We start from the raw sequence: 24,705 nt of genomic DNA, 5'->3' as shown, positions 1-24,705 counted from the left end.
CTTCATTTTCTTATTTCATGCTCTTCTCCCACTAGATTGTAAGCTCTGAAGGTAGGAACCCTGTCTGTTTTGCTAACTGTGCACTCAATATGTAGCGCTACCCTGTCTAGTATGGTAGCTTAGTCTATATGTGGTAATTAACATTTAAATTTAAACTAATTTAAATGTAATAAAACTTAAAAATTCAGTTTCTCAGTGGCACTAGCCACATTTCAAGTGCTCAGCGGTTGTGTTCAGCTACTGTATTGAGCAGTGCTAACATAGTGCATTTCTATTATTCTAGGAAGTTGTAATGGACTGAGAGCACTGATGGGCACATTCTGGTTATGTAGTAAATATTTGTTAAATGAATGAGTGAATGAAGTAGTACTCAGATTGGCAGGTGCCAATTAATGTTGAATGAATCTTGTTTGAATAATCATGTTTAAAGGTTCTGCTAATTTTTAATTAATCCATGTTGACATTTCCCCAGCCAACTTCAAAATATTGGACTTACCATTACTAAAAGGAAAGTATATAATACTGGTTAAAAGCACAACTTGTTGCTGATGTCATGGCCAAATTACCTTTACTTATAACTTTGGTAAGTCTCAGATTCTCATTAAAATGGGAATAGGAAGTTCTTATTACCTCTTAATGTGGTAAGAATTAAGTAAGATAATGCATGTAAAGTGCTTGCACAGTGGCTGACATAGTAAAATAAGTGAGCATTATTGTTTTTACAATAGTGAAATAGTGAGAAATGTCTAAATTCACCTCAGTTCATGGATGATTTCATGGTTATGAAGAACTTTATGTTGGTTTTGAGAAATTCTATTGTTATAATTTAACATTTTTCAAAGATAACGCTATTTATAGTCCAAGCTTATATTTACTGACTTTTAAATATGAAATGTAATAGGTTCAATTATTTTTTCACATTGGAATTACCTTTTTGTTCTTCTTTTAATTTTTATGACTATATAAGTATGTAAACTCTCAAGAAGAGAGTTTCATACTACTTTTATAGGCAACTTGAATTTTAAAACTAATGCACAATATCTCTGCTTTTATTTTGAAGTAGTTCACAAATAATTTGTTTCCAGCTGTAGCTATTTAAATAGGCTTCTCTTTGGGAAAAAATTAATAAAAATGGATAAAGTAGTTGTCATTTACCTAAGGATGAATTCCAGGTTTTATTTAGGCACCTAACTCTGCTATGATTTAATTTCTAGAAAAGCAATTAAAGCAAGAGCTTTTTATGAACAGAAGTTTGATTTAACTGGGGATATTGCCTCATTTTTGTGCTTTAGAGTATTGTTTCTTCTCTGGGATTTGAAAACAGAATTTGTTGTTACAATAACAATAGTTAGTTAAATATATACTACCAAAATACCAGCTGACTTTATCAAATGTAAATTTCCTTCATTTTTTTGTGTTACTTTCACTCTGGTTATTATGGTATCTTTATTTTTACTATAAACTGGTACTCATATTTCTTAGTCCACCTGAGCCTCTCAAGTTCATATTAGAGGTGACTTGAATTTTTCATCTGAGTTTTTCATCGACAAATATTTCTTAACATTTAGACGATCAAAATATGCTACAGAAAAATGGCAGACTAAGCATATACATTTGTCTCTTTTTTTTTTAAATTTTACTTTAAATTCTTGGATACATGTACACAATGTACAGGTTTGTTACACAGATAAATGTGTGCCATGATGGTTTGCTGCCCTTATCATCTCGTTACCTAGGTATTTAACCCTGCATGCATTAGCTATTTGTCCTGATGCTCTCTCTTACCTTGCCTCACCTCCTGCTGACAGGCCCTGGTATGTGTTGTTCTCCTCCCTGTGTCCATGTGTTCTCATTGTTCAGCTCTCACTTACAAGTGAGAACATGCAGTATTTGATTTTCTGTTCCTGTGTTAGTTTCCTGAGGATGATGGCTTCCAGCTTTATCCATGTCTGGGCAAAGGACATGATCTCATTGCTTTGAATGGCTGCATAGTATTCCATGGTGGCATATTCATTTATTTCACTTCCTCCAAATAAAATAACAGTAAAGGGATTTTTAAAAGGTAGAGGGCTGGGCACGGTGGCTCATGCCTATAATCCCAGCACTTTGGGAGGCCGAGGTGGGTGGATCATAAGGTCAAGAGATCAACTCCATACTGGTCAACATGGTGAAACCCTGTCTCTACTCAAAATACAAAAAAATTAGCTGGGCATGGTGGCGCACGCCTATAGTCCCAAGTACTTGGGAGGCTGAGGCAGGAGAATTGCTTGAAGCCAGGAGGTGGAGGTTGCGGTGAGCCGAGATCGCGCCACCGCACTCCAGCCTGGGTAACAAGAGCGAAACTCCGTCTCAAAAAAAAAAATAAAATAAATAAAAGGTAGAAAGCCAGTGAGACAAAGGGACTTTGTAAAGCCTGTGGATAATTGTGACTAAGCTAGAAGTCCTTAGTTGCTGAAACCTAAGCTACTATTGAGAGACATTGAGAAGCAACCTGATTTTCACTTCAGAACCTCCAACCAACTCAACAGTGGGAGTGAGACTGAGAATAATAGGATTTGTTAGTCGTGTGTTTAAAGTGAACTTGGATCCCAGATGCCTTCTCACACTCCAGTAAAACTGGTAGTTTATTCTGTGGAGAATGTGAACTAGAGAACTTGGCTAGGGATACCAAGGCAAAGACAGAGGGTGAAAGATGAAATGAAATGCTTACTAAACAGTGAGATACCTTGGCTGAATTCTTCCATTTATTGCCAAAGTTTTGGCAGTCAGCTTTACATTCTCTAAACATGAAATTGGAAGATACTTCCTTGGAGAACCTGATTAATCTATGCAAAAGACCTATAGACACTGATGGCTGGGGCCTCCCAACAGGACTACTGTTCATAAGCCCCACTCTTCTACACTGACTTTGTTGTCAGCTTTTCAGGGTTTCATCTTCAATATGAGTAATAACCAGTAATCACCTGATATTTAAAGCAATTCAGAAGCCAAAACAAACCTAGAGAAAACAAGGAAATCACCAGAAAGAGACAATGGAGAAGAAAACTTAAAAATATTATCATGGATATTCTCAGAAAGATCAGAGAATACACTGTATCAGAAAATAAGTATAGATATTATAAGAAAAGGAACTTTTAGGGTCTAAAAATATACTCCTGAAAAATGAGAACTGATAGAATAAATAAGAAACTCAAAATTTTTTGAAGATAAAGAGGAGGAAGCTACCCAGAAAGTAGAACAAAATATTAGGAAATGAAAAAGAAAAGAGAAAATACAAAAGTAGAGACAGACCAGGATCTGAGCAATTGAATTTTTTAGAAAAAAAAATATATATAGATAGATATATATAGAGAGTAAGGAAACTATCAAAGAAATAGCAAAAGAAAATTTCCGGAACTTTAAGGACAATGATTTTCAAGTGTGAAAAGGCCTATTGTGTTTCCAATAAGCTTAATTTTTCAAAAAACATCCATACCAATGTATAGCACCATAACATTTCAGAATATCAGGGGAAAAAAATGAAGATCCTAGATTCCAGACAGAAGAAAACAGACAGGCTCTATACAAAAAATTGGGAGTCAGAGTGGGCCCTGACATTCAGCAGAAGCCATTGAAGACAGAACTGCAATGGCTTCAAAATTCTATGGCCAAAAAATAAATAAATAAAAACCCTTTCAATCTACAATTGGAAACCAAGACAAACTGTCCATCATGTATACAGGTAGAATAAATACATTTTTCATCATATGAAGTTTCAAAAATGTACTTTTCTAATACTGTTTCTCAGGGAGTCCCTGAAGTATGTGCCCTACCAAAATAAAAAAGTAAAAGCATGGAAAGAGGAAGTTCCGGGATCCAGGACTAGACAGGAGGAAAATGAAGGGGATACACAGGGTGGTGAGGAATGTGGATCCCATGATAAAAACTGTGTGGAGCCTTAGAGAGTAATCGGTTCCGAGTGGAACAGTCATTATCTGGGAAAGAAGCCTGCAGAAAGACTGCAATGTTAGAGTAATGATAGAATGGGTAGTGCTTCAATGTATTGAAAGGAGGGTTCCACTTCTGGTGGCATAAAGTAATAAAATTAACGAGGAGTACATAGGAAAAGTAAGAGTTGAGGCGAAGATAATTATTAACAAAAAGGTGACAAATGTACAAAAATGGAAGGATATTTTTAGTATACTATGAATAGCATTTAAATAGATAAAATAAGTGAACATTTGAATTTTAGTAAAAAATGTGGTATATCTGTAATTTGTCCTTTGTGATATGATTCTTACTTCATCTCCAACCTCATCCCTCATAACTTCCTACCAAAGTGCTGACAGTTTTCTAAGTGTCCAAAGCCATCTCCTGCTTTTGCTCTTCTCTTTTGCCTTCTGGCTCACTCAGCTCCTGCATCACAGTCTGTGAAGGAAGGCAGTTATGAACTGAGTGTCTCCCCTTTCCAGCCCAAGGCGCAGGCCTTGTATACTGTCCTTCTACTTGCCACATTGTGCTGTAAATGATCCTTGTGATGTCTCTCTGCCCTGTTATACTATATATTTGTAAAAATTATTATCTTTCTTTCTTTTTTGTTATTTATTTATACTTTGGAGGGGTAGAAACAGAACCTTACTATGTTGACCAGGCTGGTTTCAAATTCCTGGCCTCAAGTGATCCTCCCACCTTGACTTCCCAAAGTCTTGAGAGTACAGGAATAGTAAATCACTGTGCCTGGCCTCTCTTGCCTTTTTTGGTCTAGTCATTCTTTGAGGGAGATTTTATCCTCTAGATCCACCCCTAATCTAGTTGTCCTTGAACTTTATACTTTGCTATCTTCTATTGCCCATAATGTGGTCTTTTTTTAAAGATGCTTCCTGCCCACTAAAATTTCTTTATAAGCAGGAAAGCTTTCAAGAAAAACTTTATTTGTCCTAGGTTTTCTGTGCATTAGATGAGGTACTAGAGATTTGTTTTCTTAGTAGAATTACTTACTGACAATCTGGCTTAACTTCGTTGTATTCAGCCAAGTGTAGACAGTTACTGGAACTGACTTTTTTGTTTGGTTTTGATTCTTCTTTGTTGCATCACTTTCTAGCAGCCTATTATGACTGCCTCTATTCTTGAAGATAAATGAAAAATAGCATTTTGAAAAATGTGCAGTTTTATCTTTGTGAACAAAATGTTAAGAGGCATAGTATCATAGGAAGAAGGAACAGTTAAGAATTGAGGGTTTTACCTTATCTGCTCAGTCATGAACTTTTCATAGACTTAAAAGTTACACATGTTGCTCTTGATACAGTCTGACACCTAGGAAAAGTATACAAAGTATTCTGTTAGAAAGCAAATACCTTCCCCCATATAATCATTCTGCTGGCCGTTGCATCTGTAAATCCACACATTGCTAAACTAGAACCGACAATTTGAAACAATGAATAATCCTTGATAAGATACAGTGCCTCTGTGTTCTCTTATCAAAATAATCAATGTTAGAATATTATAGCAGGCAGGAAGAGAGGAAGTTGAGATAAGAAATAGTGAATATCAATAAAATATATGAGAAGTAGTTTGGGGGTAGTGTAAGTATGTGCATTATAATACACTAGAAAGATTTATTTAACCTTTAAAAATAGAATTCTTAGGACTTTTTAAAAAGTCGCATGTGGTTTAACAATTAAGTTTTACTTGTAGTAATATTAGGAAGATGTATTTATGATTTAGAAAAGTGGGATGAATTCAGCACAGCAGTTTCCTAAAGGTACCATTTTGCACTTTGTAGTTTGTAAGCATTTATAAAGATATATTGTATATTTTATAAAAGATTGATCCTCCTAAGGAGCTGTACGGAAATGCAGTGAATCACCTGCAGTATTTTGTTTACTGCTTAATGTCCTTTGCTCTAGGTGATGCAGAGGAAGGTAATCATGTGGTGACAGGATGGTTAAATATTAAAATATTTTATCTCATGTGTGGGTTAGAGCTCTTCTTGCTGTACCTGTAATGTTTTATGATTTACTATTTTTAGCGGCCATTTAAGACACTAGAATGAAATTTGAATTCAGGAGTTTCATTCTCATTAAAGGTGATATTACCAACGTTTCTCCTCTCCTGGTGCACTTCCTTCCCCTGCCCCCAGCCTCTGCCAACTACCATGCTACTTTCTACTTCTTTGAATCCAACTTTTTTAGATTCTGCATAAAAGTGAAATCTCTGTGCCTGGCTTATTTTACTTAACAGTGGGCACAGAGTTACAGTGAGGAGAAATAAGTTCTGGTGACCAATTGCACAGCACAGTGACTATAGGTAATACTAATGTTTTGTATATTTCAAATTAGCGAACAGAGAGGGTTTTAAATGTTCTTACTGGAAAGAAATGATAAATATTTGAGGTGCTAATTAGGTTATACTAATTAGCCTGATTTAATTATTTCCTAGTTACACATGTATCAAAACACCACATTGTATGCTATAAATATATACAATTATTTTTTGTCAATTAAAAATACAACTTTTTAAAAAGATGTTTTTAGAGCATGTTTTTCTGTCTACCCACCTAGCTGGTTTATGTCAGGCACTGCTAGGTCTTTATCTGTTTGCTTTTGTAAAATATGTTGAACTGTACTAATTTAGCATTACGGTACTATTATGGAAAAAGGATATTTAGCATTAAAAATATATCATATTTAATCCTAGTTTTCTCAGTAAATACTCTTCCCTTCCAAAAACTAGCATTTTTAATAACTTATGTTAAGAAAAATTGTTGATTAGAATAAAGAATATAATTGAACATCAAAGTGAAAAAACTGAAAACTTTTGGCAAGCCCACAGTGATCAAACTGTCACACAATGGTGTAACTTATTGGAAGAAAATAGGACATAAGTTAGTCAGATCAGAGGTTGAGTTCTGCTTCTAATTTTAGCTTCTTGTTACTGAAATGAGAAAAGTTCCCTTGTCCCCCTCACAGGCCATGCGATGGGGGTTTGCCTCATTTATTCAGTGCCCTGAGGCTCAGACCTGTAGGGGAGCATGCAGATGGGCAGGCTGTGAGGTTCCAACCCACAGCAGTGTCTAGGGGTGAATATTTACAGATGAAGCCCCAGTGGGCATGTGTTACAGGGTGCTCTTTTAGTTTTACCATCTATAGGTGGCTTATGTTAACCAGCTCAATTAAACCCTCTACCTTATTGCAAGGACAAAGGGCTCTCTGTATGCCAGGGTTCTTGCCTTGGTGTACCGGAAGAATCGGATCACATGTGGGCTTGGAGAATGAGGTAGTTCTTAGCAGATGGAGGAAGCCAGAAGGGAGATGGTTTTCCCCTCCAGTCAGGCTGCTTGGCAGCCTGGGCTCTCCTTCAACTGCGCTAACCAAATTCCAAACTCCTCATCATTCTGCAGGTCAGTGGCCTGCAGCATGCCGGTGACTGTTGGTGTGTTCCTCCCCTGATTTGCCCCTCAATGTCTAGCAGCTTATGTGTCTGCCTGCTAGGTTCTCAGGGTTTTTATAGGCACAGGATGGGGGTGTGGCAGGCCAGGATAGTCTTGGGAAATGCAACATTTGGCCAGGAAAACAAAAGTGCCTGTCCTCACCTAGGTCCATGGGGTGGAGCTCTAGCCAGGAACCACACCTTCCTCTACCCAGCACTTCCATTCCCCACTTCCCTGTTATTTAAAGGGACCACTCCCTTCCCTTTGGTATCATTACCACTTAGGCAAATGACTTAACTGCCTTGAAGCTGCCATCTCACCCACAAAATAGAGCCAATAACTATCTGATAATACTGCTTGAAGGATTATTTGTAAAATGTCATATGGAGTGGGAGCTCATTGAATATTTTCTTTTCCTTTATCCTTTATATTCTCTTCTGCCTATGATTTTACTGTAGACACAGTTGAGACATTACTTTTCAGTCATTCATGGCACTATATGATTTTATAAAGTTTCAACATACCACACAGATGGCAGTCTCTTTGTTGTAATTTCATCTATAAAATGAGAATGGAAAATAGTACATCCTTCAAAAGCTAATGTGAAGATTAAATAAGATAATAGAATGCATTTAGCATGATACCTGATGCAGGATTAAAACTCAATAAATAGAAGTTATTCTTTTAAAAATTAGTATAGTATCCCAAGTCAGTACATTATCAACAGTGTTTTGAATTGAGATATTAGTAATTTCCTATGTATAGTATAACATCCAATAGCGCATGTGTGCTGGTGATGTCATTGTAGCAACTCAGGGAATAGACAAGAATTTGAGGGCAATACAATAGTAGTATTAGGATATGTCTATGGCTCTTCTCTGTGTTAGGCCTTCCTGTGAAATCCATCATAATAGCAAACATAATTAGTGCTAAATTAGTTCTTTCTAAAGTTGCATATCAAATTTTGTTGTAAGTAGTTTTCTTCAGCCACTTGTTAAGCAAACAACATTCTGATTTGATCATACACTTTTCCCAAAATTATGTTCTAATTTATAAACAGCTTAAGACTTTTCTCATAATTACAAAGAAGGAGGATCTAAGTTAATGATTTTAAGTTATTTCAATGTGTTGATTTAAAGGCATAAAGCTACTCCATTTACAGTGATACTGGCCTTGAGAAAATACTGTTCTTCCATATGGCCTAGAAATTATTGTGATACCTTCACAGGCATTAACCACATTATTGTTACAAGAACTTAATATCCTTATTAGTTTTTTGAGTTTATTCATGCATAAAACTATTTGTTACTTGATGTTTGAACAAATAACATGGAAAAATACATGGTGTTATCTTTATTGATGGTACTGGTAAGATATATTAATACATGGTTGCTCTAGAAGACACTGTAGGAGACAATATGTGTGATGATTTAAGAGGTTTAAAGAAGATTATTATTATTTTTTTAATGTTTTAAGCAAGATCATTGGTAGACAATGTCATAAAGTATTGGTAGAAATTAAGTTTCACTGGTCTTTTAGTTAAAATCCTAAGTAATGATAATGCCCCCTCCCACTTGGTTATAACTTAGACTGAGATACATAAATTAAATTAAATTGAAACCTAGACATAGATGTTTCTAGATATTCTGTCGTATCCAAACACACACTTTAGTAGATAAAAAAACATCAGTGATATTTTCTGACAACACAAGTCATTTGAAGGACAGTTAAATATGCAGAGAGTTAATAATTATGTGGCAGCAAGATTGGTTAGGTAGTTTTCTGACATTGAGCCATGACTACATACTCATCTACCAATTTGAAAATTGATATTAGATGCAAGCAAGAGCAAAGAAAAGGAATCTAAAACATACTTATATATGAGAATCTTAAAACTTTCTAATACAAATTTAATTTGCTGGGTTAGCCTTATAGTCTTGTTTATTTCTTCTTACAGTCATTTTTTTTCATGCATTCCATTTACTTTTTTTGAAAATTATAGTGTTTTACATTTTTGGTGTGTTTAACTTAGATCTTAAATTTATCATTTGTATCCTTCTAATTGTCAAAGAATTTTATTTTCTGTAGAAAATAAAGATAAAATTAGAGTAACTACGACTTACTAAAAATGATTTCATAATTACATGGATGCTGTTACTTAAAATCAAATACAGCTGACACTTGAGCAAACGCAGGGATTGGGGTGCTGACCCCCACTCAGTCGAAAATCTGTGTATAAATTTGACTCCTCCAAAACATATACTAATAGCCTACTGTTTACCTAAGCCTTACAGATAATACAGTTGATTAACATATTTTGTATATATATTATATATTCTAAAATAAAGTAAGCTAGAGAAAAGAAAATGTTAAGAAAATCTTAAGGAAGAGAAAATATGTCCTCTATTCATTAAATAGAAATGGATCCTCATGAAGGTCTTCATCCTTGTTGTCTTCATGTTGAGTAGGCTGAGGGAGAGGAAGTAGAGGGGTTGATCTTGCTGTCTCAGGGTGGCAGAGGTGGAAGAAAATCTGCTTATAAGTATACTCTGCAGTTCAAAGTCCTGTAGATGGTAGCTATTATGATGGCTTTAGTGTACACTTTCAGTAGAATTATGTAGTTAGTGTGATTAACTGCATTTGTGAGTCTTTAAACTTAAAAGTGATAAAGAAAACTTTATCTCCCTAGTTTTTAGGTTGCTTTAACAGTTTATATAAATAAAAACAGTTTTTCAGTGAGAGTTTATTGTTATTTTAAATTGTGTACATGGTGTATATGGGTATAAACTGTGGATATGTCTTAAAAGCCTAGTGGAAAAATGACAAGCATTTGTAATTGTTTCCTCTGCATGGTATAAACTGCAATTGCTCCATTTGGGTATTTGAAAGCCTCCATATTTGCCACATGAGCCACTGTGATAAGTAAAACTGTGATTCCCAAATGACATAAAGTTTCCATATTTAAAATTCAGTTTAGCAAATTGACATTTCCTATCCCCTTTTATAATGTTCTCTTATTCTTTCTAACAGATCACTATTTTAAAACAAAACAGAGACCATGCATTTATTTTATTGTCATGAAGAATTAAACATGAAAAGATGAGTTGCTGTGGCTATCACTTTTCATTAAAACCAGCTGCAGTGGTTTTAAAATGCAAACCAGATCAAAATCAGCTCAAACCCTGGGGGTTTAATTTATATACTGAATGAACCAGCTTGCTTTGAAAGAACATTTCTTTTTTTTTTTTTTTCAATTTTGGAAGAAACTCGCACATCTATCTCATTTCATCTTTACACTAGCACTGTGAGCTCAGAAGATGAGGAATTATCTCTGTTTTACTGATGAGAATGTTGAGACAGAGGCTTAATTGACTTTCCTAGTCGAATTAGTGCCAGGAATGGTGTTAAAATTCCAGACTTCGTTAATGTCTGTATCCCGACCCTATTATCTCTAGTTCCGTAATGTTATTCAAGGCCTCTGTTCTGGCCCAAATTATAGAATGTAGCAATGATGTGCTGTAGTTGGATCCTTTAGGGTTATGAGAGCAAATTGTGAAGAATTTAGGAATTTTGTAAGCTGCTGTTAAACCACCGACTGCTTGAAATTGGCCATGGTGGGAATATTTATACCATGGAAATCAATAAGCACTACAAATTAGGTCCTCTGCCTTGTCCCACCCTGAGAATTGGTTACCAGCACACCACTGATTGTATCTATAAACTGAAAAAGGAAAACAACAAAAATGGAGTACAGCAATGTAATATACATGTAATTCTATAAGTACAGTCCATGTATAGAGCAGAGGCCAACCTTTCTTTGCTTCTTAATTTATAAATTTTCTTTTAAATACTGGATAAATATAGATAATACTATCAGGAAAGCTTGATTCCAGTGTTTTGAGGGTCATTCTTATCCATTTTTAAAGAACTAGGTCAAGTCTCAGCCCTTCCAGAAAGTAATGACCATCTTCATGGCCTTTTCCCTCTCTGACCTTCTAGCAGATTTAAAATAGAGTTACATTCATTAGAACTTAATTCCTTACTATTTGTTTTACATTAATTAACTTTGTTTCCCTAAGAATACAATAAACTCTTTGAAGAGTGGGACATGGATTTCCTTCTTTCTTTCTTTGAATAAATATTTAAAGAACACCTGTTCTGTGCCTGGTACCCTTCTTCTTGTTTGAAAAGCAGAAGTCATCAAACAAAAATTCATGCCTTTTGGGGGCTAAGAGTTTAGTGAAGAGTCAGGTATTAATTTAAGTAAATGAAAAGTTATGAATGTGATAAGTGCTTTGAAAAACTGTCTGTAGTGTGGAGAGTGTCTGATAGTGGAATTTTGTCTGTTCAGAAAGGTCAGTAAAATCTTCCTCTGAAGACACTGTGATTGAACCAAGATATGAAGAATGAGAAAGAATTAAAGTGACCAGATCTTAAATATTACTTCTTTATGTAAGCTTTCTGTGCCCTTGCAATCTGAATTAAGTTCCCTTATTACATGCTTCCATGTTACAATGAATGTTCCCTTTGTAATAATATTAATAACTGCAACTTAAAATTTTACATTTATTCATTATCTGTTTTTCCCCACTAGACAGTTGGTCCTATAATTGGGGCCATGTCTGTTTGGCTCACTTTGGTGGTACCAATATCCATCACAGGATCTGAAACTTAATAAATCAATATTTAGTCATGTTCCCACCCCCTTGGCCCATAAAGCTGGGGTATGTTCTGCCTAACTCACAATTATTGAGAAGACATAGTAATAAAATATACTTGAAAAGAAAAAAGTCAGAAACATAAGACAGGATCCAGGATAGCTTAGTGACACAATCCAGGGGAGGACCAAATACCCAGTAGTGAATAGAAACACACTGGGTATAGCAGTGTTGTCTAGAAGAAAGAAAAGGCCATTCCATTTGGTAATAAGGAAGTTTTGCTCATTATTTATCTTGTTTGAAGGAAGTTTGTTCAATCTGTAAAATAGACTTAAAAATGGATTCTGAGGTTAACTATCTGATGCTGATTTTTAAAATTATTTTCTTGTAAAAAGTAAAAGAAATGTGTAAATGAAAACTTTCTTGAAAAAAGATGTATTCATGTGCATTTGACAAAGCACATATTTGAGTTAATAATTTGAGTTTTGTCAGATGTGCTTTGAGAGAAGGAAATAAAAGAAGGAAGGGAAGAAAGAAAACCACTTGTAGGCAAAAAGACTGGCAGGTAACTGTAACGTGACTTTCTATAAATGATAGGGCTCTGGGTAATACTTTTTGCTTTTATACTTTTCTATTATTTCTCAAGTTTTTTAATTAAATGAGTTTATATTTTATAATGTAACAGTAAACAAAATAACATCTCATAAAATTGATAGTTGATTATGAGTTTTGGCAGAATGTAGAATTATATTTTAGATTTTTCTTTTGTTCACCTAAATTTTCTTACAATATTAGCATATTAATTTTAAATGCCAAATGATCTTTGTTTAAATGTTCCTGTATACATCTGGAGCCTGAGCTCTTTGAGGGTGGAAATCTTTATCTTTGTATTTCTACTATAATTCCTGGCAGTAGCATATATTTGTTGAATGAAAAACTTTTGAAACTGAGATGTCTTGACTTTTTTATTGACGTTAATCTATATGTCTTTCTTTTTTTAGAACACAGGTGTGAAAGACACAATGAATGGTCATATTTCTAATCATCCCAGTAGTTTTGGAACGTACCCATCTCAGATGAAGTAAGTTGAAAGGTTTATATTTAATGTGTTTTGGGGGATTTGATTTGGTGATTTTAATTGTTTTGTATTTTTAATGAAAAGATTACTTTTATTTTTTTGTATAGTTCAGTAGTTCATTCCTCATTAATATGTAATATCTTAGTGATAAGACATGTTACCATTAAAAGTTTACTGTGTCTGGTAAAAATAAGATGGTAAAGAGCTTCATGATAATGCTAGTGCTCTCACACTTGGACAGTGTTTCATTCTAGTACTTTATGCATTATTGCTTTTCATAGTTGAATATATAGTCTACTTCAGAGCTTTGAATTTCCGTGGTGCATTATATTATTGTTATTTGTAAAATATTGGTATTTGAGAAGGGCTAAATGTCATTTAGAGTAAACTAATCAAGTTATTTACCATTGTGTAAAACTAGAAAAGATCCGGCCAGCAAACAAAATAATTCCAGTGGGTCAAGGTATAACTTGAAATCACAACCCTGACTTAATTGGCTGTTGTCTTGTATATTATGATTAATGTTGTTATTTGATATTGGCCATTGTGGTATATATTTTACTCATCATTTTTTCATAACAGGTAAGGGGTTTAGTATTTTTAGAGAATAAAATAAAATGTAATTCTTAATCATGATGCTAAAAGCCCTCAATGTGCCACAGCTTCTCCAGTCTTTAATCTATTCTGGGAATGTTACGTTAACTGCATCTTTCCGCAGACACTCTGCTATTTCTTGAGTCAGTTCCACATACCTTTTCCTCACTTGATTCTCTGCCTGTTTTTAGAGCTTCTTTCCATTTGGATTCCGCTTGTGTCAATGCAGTAGTAAAGTTTTCTTAGATATATTGATAAAGAGTTAGTCCTTCTTTGATTTTCCATGTTATATCTATAGTTTTACCCAGATATTGCATTCTATTGTAATTATTTTATGTACTTATCTTATTGACAGCACCCTGTTTCCCCCTCCCTTACTCTTGATTCTTCTAGGTTTTGGGTCTTAAAAAAATGTTTACTAAATAAATGAATGCAATTCAAATAAAGTACTATTTATTTCATATAACATGTTAGTAACAAGAGGCTAGATATAAGGTAAAGCAGGTGAAATTTAATGATAAAGTATTATTTAGGCCAACTGGATTGTCTGTTCCATTATATCCTAAGCTCAAATCCTTGAGAACTTGTTATAATTGGATTACCTTTCAGAACTTAATTCAATATGGTAAACTTAAACTCTTTAAGATAGTTTCAACCATAGTGAATCTTCTTGGCTACAGTTCTGACATGGCATTTGAGGGGAGGCTGTGGCATGAACCAACCTTGGTCCTCATTGTGAAAGTGTGGTTTATATTTTATTTCATTACCACTCACCAGAGCAGGATCTGACTCATTTTGACAAGCTCAGTTTGTATCTCAATATATTCTTTTAAACACATGGTGATTATAGTGCATTGGAATTTTTATCTTCTAGTTGAGTTTCTATTACTTACATTGGACTTTAACCCAACAGAATGATTTTTTTTTTTTTTTTTTTTTTTTTAACTACAGTGGCTACGGGTCATCACCCACCTTTTCCCAAATGGACAGAGAACATGGTTCAAAAACAAGTGCAAAGGCCCTTTATGGTAGGTTTGTTTATTTCATAGAGTGTAATTCTGTTTCTAACCACTTTTCACAAATTACATTTTCAAAGTCATGGTTTCAACCCACACACTGTTAATGTTGTTTGGAATGAAGTAGTGATAGTTAAATAAGGATTATTTTGAAGAATTTTTATAAAAACTACCAAAGCTATGAACTCTGCTTGCTGTTATACATTTTAGAACTACAGATGAAATGTATTGCAGTGCTTTCAAAAGTCCTATCCATGGCACCAATGCCCTAGGTGGCTTTTCCCCTTTACTACTTGTAGTAATGTTTGTTGATCTTTGTGACTGATCTAGTTGGTGGTAGGCTAACAGGTGACAGAACTTTTTCCTCATAGCTCTTGAATTTTGGGGGGTAGTATTAAAGTTATGTCTAATAGCTGTTAGATAATTTCTTTATGCACTGCAAAATAATTAAACTTTTTCCCTGATCTTACTCCCAGTGCCCTCTCTTGATTGTCTCACATATACATACAGTTGTTTTACATTTCAAATATAAAATAGAAGTCATAACAAGTAGCTGAGGACTCCTGAAATTTACCACATATGTTTAGGATGGCATTTATTTGTATAGGGTCTGGATGGCCACTTTTATTGTATAACAATAAAGAATGAAAATAATATTGTGGTTAATACCAAAGACTCTAGAACCAGACTTCCTAGGTTCAAATTCAGTTATTTATTACCTGAGTGATCTTGGGCAAATTAATTTACCTGTGTGTGCCTAATTTTGCTTATCTGTATAATAGGAGTATCTTATGGGGTTGAAATAAGCATAAAATAAGTTAGTATGTGCAAAGTGCTTAGAACTGTACATGCCAAATAGAAAACACTGTATGTATTTGCTATTATTATTGCTGATTTTATCATTGTTATTATGTACTATAGGAACCAACAGAATTTTCTAAATTGTGGGATTCTTTTCTTTTTACATTATCTAGATCTACAACTTCTTGGCTGTTGTAAGAATAAACAATAGGTTTTGTGATTGTTTTTCTACCTATATTCTTAGTGAATTGGCATTATCACTGAAATCAGACATTCATAAAATGGATTTAATACCATCCATGCCTACACATTTTAGAGCCTTATTAATCTGATTATTGTTGATTTCAGTTTCTTAAGTATTGTGACATTTTTACCATGGTCTAATAGTTATGAATTGTAGATCTAGAGAATGTATTCCATAAATATTTTGTCATTAATATGTGCTCAGAACAGGACCAAAATATATGATCTGTGACTTTAAGGGACTTACAGTCTGTAGAATAACTTGAAGATAACAGAAAAAAGACATTTCTGATAAGAATAAAATAAGTAATTCCTTCAGGTTTTCATTTTTAGACAGATATTTATTAAGTGCATCAGTATGCTATGCCATGATCTTCATAGTCTTTATTTCTGTGTTTTCATTCATTTCAAAGATGACTAAGAGATGGCCGTTGCCTATGTGCCATTTTGGTGCAATAGACTAGTAAATACGTTTTTGTTTGTTTGTTTCTTTTGAGACAGAGTCTTGCTCTGTCACCCAGGCTGGAGTGCACTGGTGTAATCTCGGCTCACTCAAACCTCCGCTTCCCAGGTTCAAGCGATTCTCCTGCCTCAGCCTCCTAAGTAACTGGGATTTTAGGTGCCTGCCACCATACCCAGCTAATTTTTACATTTTTAGTAGAGACAGGGTTTCACCATGTTGGCCAGGATGGTCTCGATCTCTTGACCTCATGATCCGCCCGCCTTGGCCTCCAAAGTGCTTGGATTACAGACATGAGCCACCACGCCCGGAAACCTTTTTAAGTGGGACTGTCAACTCTGTGAAGGTGGCCCAGGTTGGTCTTGTTCACTTCAGGATTCCCTGTGCTTATTGGCATAGTGGCTAATATATAATTTATGCTCAGTAAATACTTACAGAATAAGTGTAATGAATTAATGAGATGCAAGCAATTTGGTGTTAACTGGAGAGTGCATGGTGGTGTATTGGGAAGTAAGATTTAAAAAATGCGCCAGGCGCAGTGGCTGATGCCTGTAATCCCAGCACTTTGGGAGGCCAAAGCGGGTGGATAACAAGATCAGGAGTTCAAGACCAGCCTGACCAACATGGTGAAACCTCGTCTCTACTAAAAATACAAAAAAAATTAGCTGGGCATGGTGGCACATGCCTGTAATCCCAGCTACTCAGAAGGCTGAGGCAGGAGAATTGCCTGAACCTGGGAGGCAGAGGTTGCAGTGAGCCAAGATCATGCCACTGCACTCCAGCCTGGGCAACAGAGTGAGACTTCGTCTCAAAAAAAAAAAAAAAAAATGAATGGGGACCACATTAGGAAAAATTATACTGTGGAATTTAGGCATTGTTTACAATGAATGTATTTCAGTCAGGGTAATAATAGGTCAGATTTGTCCTGGCTCACTCTGGTAGTAATATTGAAGATGAATTTGATGAATATGGATGGAAATAGGTGAATCAGAGACCTAAGTAATATGGTAAATTACACATCTATTAATAGCCTAAAGACTTTTAATAAGGAAAAAGAGTATTAATCCTCTCACAAATACCACAGATCTAAAATCTAATTTGAGAGAGCTAAGAAAGAAATAAGAATAGAAAATAGAACTCACCTGTAAATTTTAATGTTTATATTGTGTTAGAAGCAACTTTATAAAATCTTAGATCCAATGATTGAAAATCTTAAGCTTTTCTAGATGAAGTCTCGCTCTATTGCCCAGACTGGAGTGCATTGGTGCGATCTTAGCCCACTGTAATCTCCGCCTCCCGGGTTTAAGCAATTCTCTTTCCTCAGCCTCCAAAGTAGCAGAGACTACAAGCACCTGCCACTGCTCCCGACTAATTTTTGCATTTTTAGTAGAGTCATGGTTGCTCACACCTGTAATCCCAGCACTTTGAGAGGCCAAGTCTGGTGGATTACCTGAGTTCAGGAGTTTGAGACCAACCTGGAAAATCATTAGCCTTTAAGCAGTAAAATTTTATTTTCCCCCTTTTACATATAAAGCAAAGTGAGGCCCGCTTTTCAAGTGAGGTGATTATCAAAGTCACATAATTTAAATCTTGATTACAAGGTAACCATTTTGTGTTCTGTGATGAAAATGAGCAGTGTATAGATAAAATCAGATAGAAAGAGATGGATAAAAGGGCAAATCCAAGGAGCAGTTATAGGGAAGAAAGAAGTCTTAGCAACCTATTGGCATACCCACCACTGACTCTCAACACACTGCACAAAGACATTCACACAGTGCCTTCCTTCTGAAAGTCCTCAGAAAATTCCTATGGAATGAATGGACAGATGGATGAATGACAAGGGAGAAATATGTTCATGTTTTGAAGATAGCTTTGCAATAAACAGATTCTAGTTGAAGTTTTTTTTAAGGTATCTTTGGGAGTGTTTAGCAGCCCAGTCTGCATAGTTTTAACTTATATATAGGGTCTGTATCACATGCTAGAGGCTTGCATGTTATAACAACATGGAAGAGACAGGCTGGAGACCCAGCCATATGGAAAAAGCAGCCCTAAATATTCAAAAGGGAGATGAATCTGAAAGATTTGATGTAAAGGTAAGGAATGCAGCTCCTGAGTTTCACAGCGCATAAGCTAATGTACACACACATGACCCTTGTCAACAAGAAGAGATTATATGTATCTTCAAAACATGAACATATTTCTCCGTTATCATTCATCCGTCTGTCCATTCCACAGGCATTTTCTAAGAACTCTCAGAGAGAAGGCACTATGTGTGTGTTTTTGTGCAGTGTGTTGAGAGACAGTGGTGGATATTAGAGGAAAGAAACCACATCTGCAACTTAGTGTGTGCTAGCAGTGTCTCTTCTTAACTGAAAATTTAGTAAAGAAGAGATTTGTGATATAGTTTGCTTTTTCACAGTTTGTGCATCTTATTTAAAATTTATCCTTTTACAATTTTAAACGAGTTGAAAACATCTTCCAAGAATTAATTTGCCTTAATGGGTGGTACATGAACATCTTTGTAATATGAGGATACTATTTTGTGCACTGGAACATGCATGTTTACAGTGACTGACACTGTTTTTTACACACTGACCACAGTCTAGACACTCTATCTGAAGTTTCATGCAGAGTTTTTCATGAGAACACTTTTCAGGTCTGACATCATAATGGGCCACCCAGATTGCTTCTACTGAATGTGCTCAGAGAGGCAGCAGGGGTTTTGCAGGCCGAAGGATCTGAATCACAGTACTGCTACCAATTGGCTGCTGTTTTTCACAAATGATTGGCCCCAGTTTCCTCATCTAAAAAATAAAAAAAGATAATAATTCTGTGGTAAATTATATGAGAAAACAGAAGTAATGACCTTATCATGGGACTGGAGAGTGGTACTGGAGAGTCACTTTCTGTCCTGGGTCCTCAGATTCATCTAGATTCTCAATTTTAATATTTTGATATTAACTCCAAATGATGTTAGATAATTAATTATAGAGATACTTAGATAGAATCAAGAGGTAACTTTCATTATATATTTTAAAACTTATATTCCATATATCACTCCCTATAATGCTCTAGAAATATTTTTTAATAAATAGTATAAATGTATTGTGAACTATGCTTGTATAGGACAATAAATTTGCTTATTTGAGGACATATTAATTTATTCAAGGAAAATAATGAAATATACTGCAATTTTAATAACTCTATTTTGTCTTTTTAAAATTATTACACAAGAAATTTCCAAGCCAGCATGTAAAAGAGTCTGAATCATTATAGTTCCTGATGCCATAACACTTACTTAGGAAGATAAACATTAATTTCTTTTTCCTCCAGTTGTCTCATGACAGTAGTATTTTATTTAGTTACTGTTATCAGAATATTGGAAATTTTATATTTTTTTCAGCTAGGCTGTTTGTCAGAGTCTTTAAGCACTGAAATCTAAAATAGTTTTTAAGGGAAATACTTGTAAAGTATATTAAATATTCCCTTCCCTCGGGTGTGGCAGCTGTAATCTCTTCTTGGTGACAAAGGGTCATGTGTGTTCACATTAGCTTATGGGCTGTGAAACTCAGGGGCTGCATTCCTTACCTTTACACCAAACCATTCAGGCTCATTTCCCTTTTGAATATTTAGGGCTGCTTTTTCCATGCGACTGGGTCTCAAGCCTGTTTCTTTTCCGTGTTGTTGTAACATGCAAGCTTCTAGCATGGCTTCTGCTACAATGGGCTGGGAAACCAGATAGAAAATGTTCTTAGTAAATAGGTTCTAAGTGGGGATTTGAGAGTCTTTTCCACTAGAATCTGTAGGCTAAAAGATGCACATTTTAATGTATAGACATGGTGACATCTCTAACAAACACTAGAGAATTTCATTTATTTAAGTGTGAGTAGGTGTTATGCTATGTTCTGAATAGCTGGACTTTCTAGAAAGATAACTTCTTTTAAAATTAGATATTGCTTAATTTGGAATGTGATCATTTCATAAATTACCAACTGCTTAAAGTCATTTTATCTCTAGAAAACTCATTTCATTGAATTACCAATTAGTAGTACTTAGTTGTCATTACCAACATCTACAGTTAACTTTGAGATTTTATTATTGGGCAGACAAATAATATTGGATCAGTATGATAGACAGGTACCTTTTTAAGTCTTATTTTATTATATTATTATTATTATTTGAGATAGTGTCTTGCTTTGTCACCCAGGCTGAAGTGCCCTGGTACAATCTCAGCTCACTACAATCCCTACATCCTGAGTTCAAGTAATTTTTCTGCCTCAGCCTCCTGAGTAGCCGAGATTACAGGCATGTGCCATCACACCCACCTAATTTTGGTATTTTTAGTAGAGACAGTCTTTCACCATGTTGGCCAGGCTGGTCAAGGAGTGATCACTTGAGATCACTCCTGATCTCAAGTGATCTGCCTGCCTGGGCCTCCCAAGTACTGGGATTACAGGTGTTAGCCACCATGCTGGCCTTAAGTCTTATTTTAACTTTAAGTTTAACCTGCTTTGTGATGTTAACAAATAGAAAAATATATTTATGTTCTTACTGTTTTGTTTCTTCTTCTCAAGGAGGTGCTGGTAAGAACTGAGTATAAGTAACCTATTAACTGCATAGTGAATTTGTGTATAATTGGGTTCACTATGAACTTTAGTTCTACACAGTGTTTGATTCAACTCTCTCATAGCTGTGTTTCTGAATTTTTCAACATATCCATACTATATGTTGTCCTTTTCATACCTAGCTTGCTTTCTCTTCTTGTCTCTCTCTAGCTCCTCCTGATCTTGGTTTGGAGCTAGTCTCTCTATTTAATTGTTGTAATTAAAGCCCAAGCAATTTCTTACACATTCAAGTAGCAATTAAGAGTTAAAACCTGTTTCTCTCTTGCCCATCTTTATTATTTACGGTATGTATTTTACTTGGAGAAAACACTGAATTTTTTTTTTTACAGAACAAAGTGTTTTTTAGGGAAATTCTTAAGACGCAAATGGCTTATAATTCATTAAAGAGTATCAGGAAATTGAACTAAATGTTAGAGTCAAAAATATAGCTTGATAGAATGTGGCAGAGCAGGTGACTCAAAAAGACAGTTTGGCAGTTTTCCCAACTTAGCTGAAAATGTTAAAGCTCCTTTTTAACTCATGAAATAAGCCATTTTAATAATTTGTTGAACAGGCCAATAAAATTAATTCTTAAATAATGTAGTTTTTAAGAAATGATTTTATTTTTTGTAATGGTATATTGGTTCAGATACTCATTTGTCAAACTGTGATTGTAGTTGCCTGATAATGAGAGCTTGTAATTATCATTCAGTGCTCCTTGCTGGTTCCCATTAAGCATCTCTCCTCTATGGAATAAATATACTGAGACGCTAAACTAGTGGGAAAGGAATTCTCCTTTACTGTGTTTGAAATTTTTTAAAGTATAAAGTAATATGAGCTCTAATCTATTGTTTTATTTAGAGAGAGGAATACTCAGCAGCTGCTTTTATGTTACTTTTTTCTTGTTAATGGCCAAATCCTTACTTTCTAAGGAAGATTTTTATTTTTAGAGAAAGAAATTTCTAAATGTTAGCTGTATTTCTGAATATTAGCTGTTTCAAATATTGTTATATTATGCATAAACAGCAATACAATTAAGGGAATACCAACATCTAGATGCTTTTTATAGCTGTAGTTCTACTAATTAAAGAATTAAATGAAACCTAAATTTAGTATTTCTGATGTGGGAGTTGAATATCAATTTTTAAATAGTGTATAATACTAAAGTTGTATGTAAAGATTTTTCATCATTGGTTACTGAATTCACCTAATTCTGTCTGTTTGGAGTTGTACATTCTGGGCCATGACATAAAAGTTAATAGGCAAAATAGTGAAACACAATCAGTGGTTCTATAGGCAAGTAAGTTTCATCCTACCTCTAATTGATCTGAGAGAGAAAGGCGGGGCCAGGAGAAGGGGAAATAGACTTACTCTTATGTTGGGAGTTGAGCAGCTTGTAATAGTAGAAACCTAAAACCCTACTGCCATATTTATTCATTTATTTATTATTTAATGTACCATTTGACCATATTTACATTCTTAATTTGGAAAGGAAAATGTTCTGCTTAAAGAGATAGTATATAGTAAATGAGTTGCACACTGTTTTATAAAGTTCATTCTATCTTGCAGCCAAGGATGAGAACCACTATTAGCAAAAGTGTTGAATTTCATTAGAGGATTCATCTTGAGTAGTGTCGAGAGATTTTAGTTAGGCTTTTTATACTGCTTTAAGGCTTTGGTAAGATTTTTAGCTTAGGAGCTAATTACTATTTATACCAGTTCTTGTGAATACATATGATTCTCATAAAAAAGAAATGTATTATAATTACCTTTTAGGAAATTTCTTTCAAAATTGCCTATTAAAATGTTAATATTAACCTTTATTTGTGCATTGACTTAAAAATCACTGGAACTACTAGCTTATTTATAAATGCATTTTGTGGCATTTATACATTTTTAGGATCTCTAAAAGGTAGTTTCTTATACTACTTATTTATTGTGCAACTTAGGATAGAGAGCAGCATAGGAATTCTGAAAGTGGGTTCTTAATTTGGAATATTAGAAATGATCCCATATCTTCTAGGCAATCAGAGTGATCAGTTTTTGTCATACTGTTTAAAATGCTATCATATAGTTTTTTTTCCATTTCTTTATATTATGTTTCTGTGGGATTGGGAAACTATGTGTTAGGAAATTGGGTGGTCATGGATAAATTCTTAATGCTTCATAATGAGAATGTCTAAGTAGAAACACACAGTATTTCAGATCTTCAACTGTATTTGCCAGTCACTTACCTGAAAGACAAGCATTTGAACATGCAGGAGCTGCCATATCATGACTGGGTGTCATGGCAGCCACTGTCATTTCTTTTACTGTCCTAAGGTCAGATCAAAGCAAGCAGAACCCTCCTGCTCTGAATCTATCATAGACAATTGTGTTAGAATATGGTGAACCAGTGACTCGGAAATAGTGATTATTTCTAGATGTGCTTTTGTGAAATGTATTTCTGAATTATATATTGTATTACAAGAGTCATAATGGTTCTCCCAAGGACAGTTATCCATGTGTTAATATCTCACATTGATTAATCCTCATCAACTAAACAGAAAAATCATGGTTGTTCACTTTTTAAAAATATATAGAATACAGTCCTATAAGTGAAGGTTTATGTTTTGTTACATTGGAGGAGAAAATTTTAGGTGAAACCAGATCTTTCTTTTTGATGACATTATTTTGGTAGGACCAGATGGATCATACTTCTTCAGGTCATCATCCAAACAAAAAAAGAAAGGTAGCAGAGAGTGAATTTTGTAGTGCATCTGTTTTTATTAAGTAATTTAATGCTGCAAAAGCAAAAATGGAATGTATTGGAATATCAGAGTAATATTGTTGTAAGGATATGGAGATTTTAATCTAAATTTTAAAAGTAAATATAAATGAAAAGTTACTTTCATATGTGTTGTACAATGAAAATTTGTTAAAGTTTTCTTAAACTTCTGTGTTAACATTCTGAGTCTGCATATGTTCATATGCACTTTATATTTTTGTACTTGCTCTGCTTTTATGTTCAGCAGAACTTTTCAAACAACTTATCTACTGTAGAATATCTATATTAACTGAAAGAAATAGATTTGCAAAAAAAAATAGGCTGTTGGGAGAGCTAAGGTATATCTACATGTCAGAATGTTAACACCTTAAGGGTCTTTAGGTTTGGCCTTGTTTAACCCTTTTATTTTACAGTAAGGGTGCTGAGGCCCAGGGCATTAAGTGTCTTGTCCAAATTTAGTTTCCTACTTAGTGACAGAGCCAAAGCTGGAAGAAAAAATCTAATCATTCCCTCTTAAAGTTATTTTTCATCATAGCATTCTGTTTGGAAGAAATAGGGCAACTCTTAATTTACAAATAAGTAAGTTGCTTGATTAGAAAGTAACAAATAGTGCTCACTTTGGCAGCACATATACTAAAATTGGAATGATACAGAGATTAGCGTGGCCTTTGTAGGGATGGCATGCAAATTCATCAAGTGATCCATATTTTAAAAAAATACAAATTTTAAAAAGAGACTAACAAATACCAAATATTGCCCACATACATTTTATATTTTAATGTTTTTTTTTTGGTTTTGCAGCATTTCAGAAAAGAAAATTAAAGGTTTCTTTTTGCTTTTTAAGTAGTTTGGTACAATAACTTTCTACCTGACTTTCTTATTTTTCCTATCAACTTACATTTCTGAGACTAAGTATCACATTTGTGTGTTCTGTAGATGTGTGAAAACTGTTAATACTTAATGGCAAGCTGTGTGATTGAATCATGGTTTAAATCTCCTCCAACATTGTCCCAGTTTGGATATTGTGAAGGAGATGTTCCTTGTAGAGCCTATTATTTTAATAATGTAGTCTAACT

General features: G+C 34.5%; 1 protein-coding gene and 1 non-coding gene across 7 annotated transcripts in view; both read left to right on the top strand.

Moving 5' to 3' along the window:
* EPS8 (EGFR pathway substrate 8, signaling adaptor) overlaps positions 1-24,705 on the top strand; it is a 168,638-nt gene that overhangs the window by 88,251 nt on the left and 55,682 nt on the right. For 5 of the 6 annotated variants that reach the window (XM_012447669.2, XM_064377709.1, XM_064377710.1 and 2 more), the window contains exons 2-3: positions 13,068-13,147; positions 14,690-14,766. In XM_012447669.2, the coding sequence (XP_012303092.2) occupies positions 13,089-13,147; positions 14,690-14,766 (136 nt within the window). In that variant the 5' untranslated portion in view covers positions 13,068-13,088. Of the gene's footprint in view, positions 1-11,775; positions 11,861-13,067; positions 13,148-14,689; positions 14,767-24,705 lie in introns of those variants that run through there. The other variant, XM_012447672.3, reaches the window with a different exon arrangement.
* On the top strand, positions 24,239-24,340 carry LOC135275505 (U6 spliceosomal RNA). The gene has a single exon (XR_010343131.1). It is a non-coding gene; the product is annotated as a U6 spliceosomal RNA (small nuclear RNA).

Source organism: Aotus nancymaae, unplaced genomic scaffold, assembly GCF_030222135.1.
Source record: "Aotus nancymaae isolate 86718 unplaced genomic scaffold, 86718_ANA_hifiasm-v0.15.2.pri h1tg000016l, whole genome shotgun sequence".
NCBI classification, from domain to species: Eukaryota; Metazoa; Chordata; class Mammalia; order Primates; family Aotidae; genus Aotus; species Aotus nancymaae.
The sequence above is the reverse complement of the archived record's forward strand: the minus strand, read 5'-3'. Positions and strand labels throughout refer to the sequence as shown.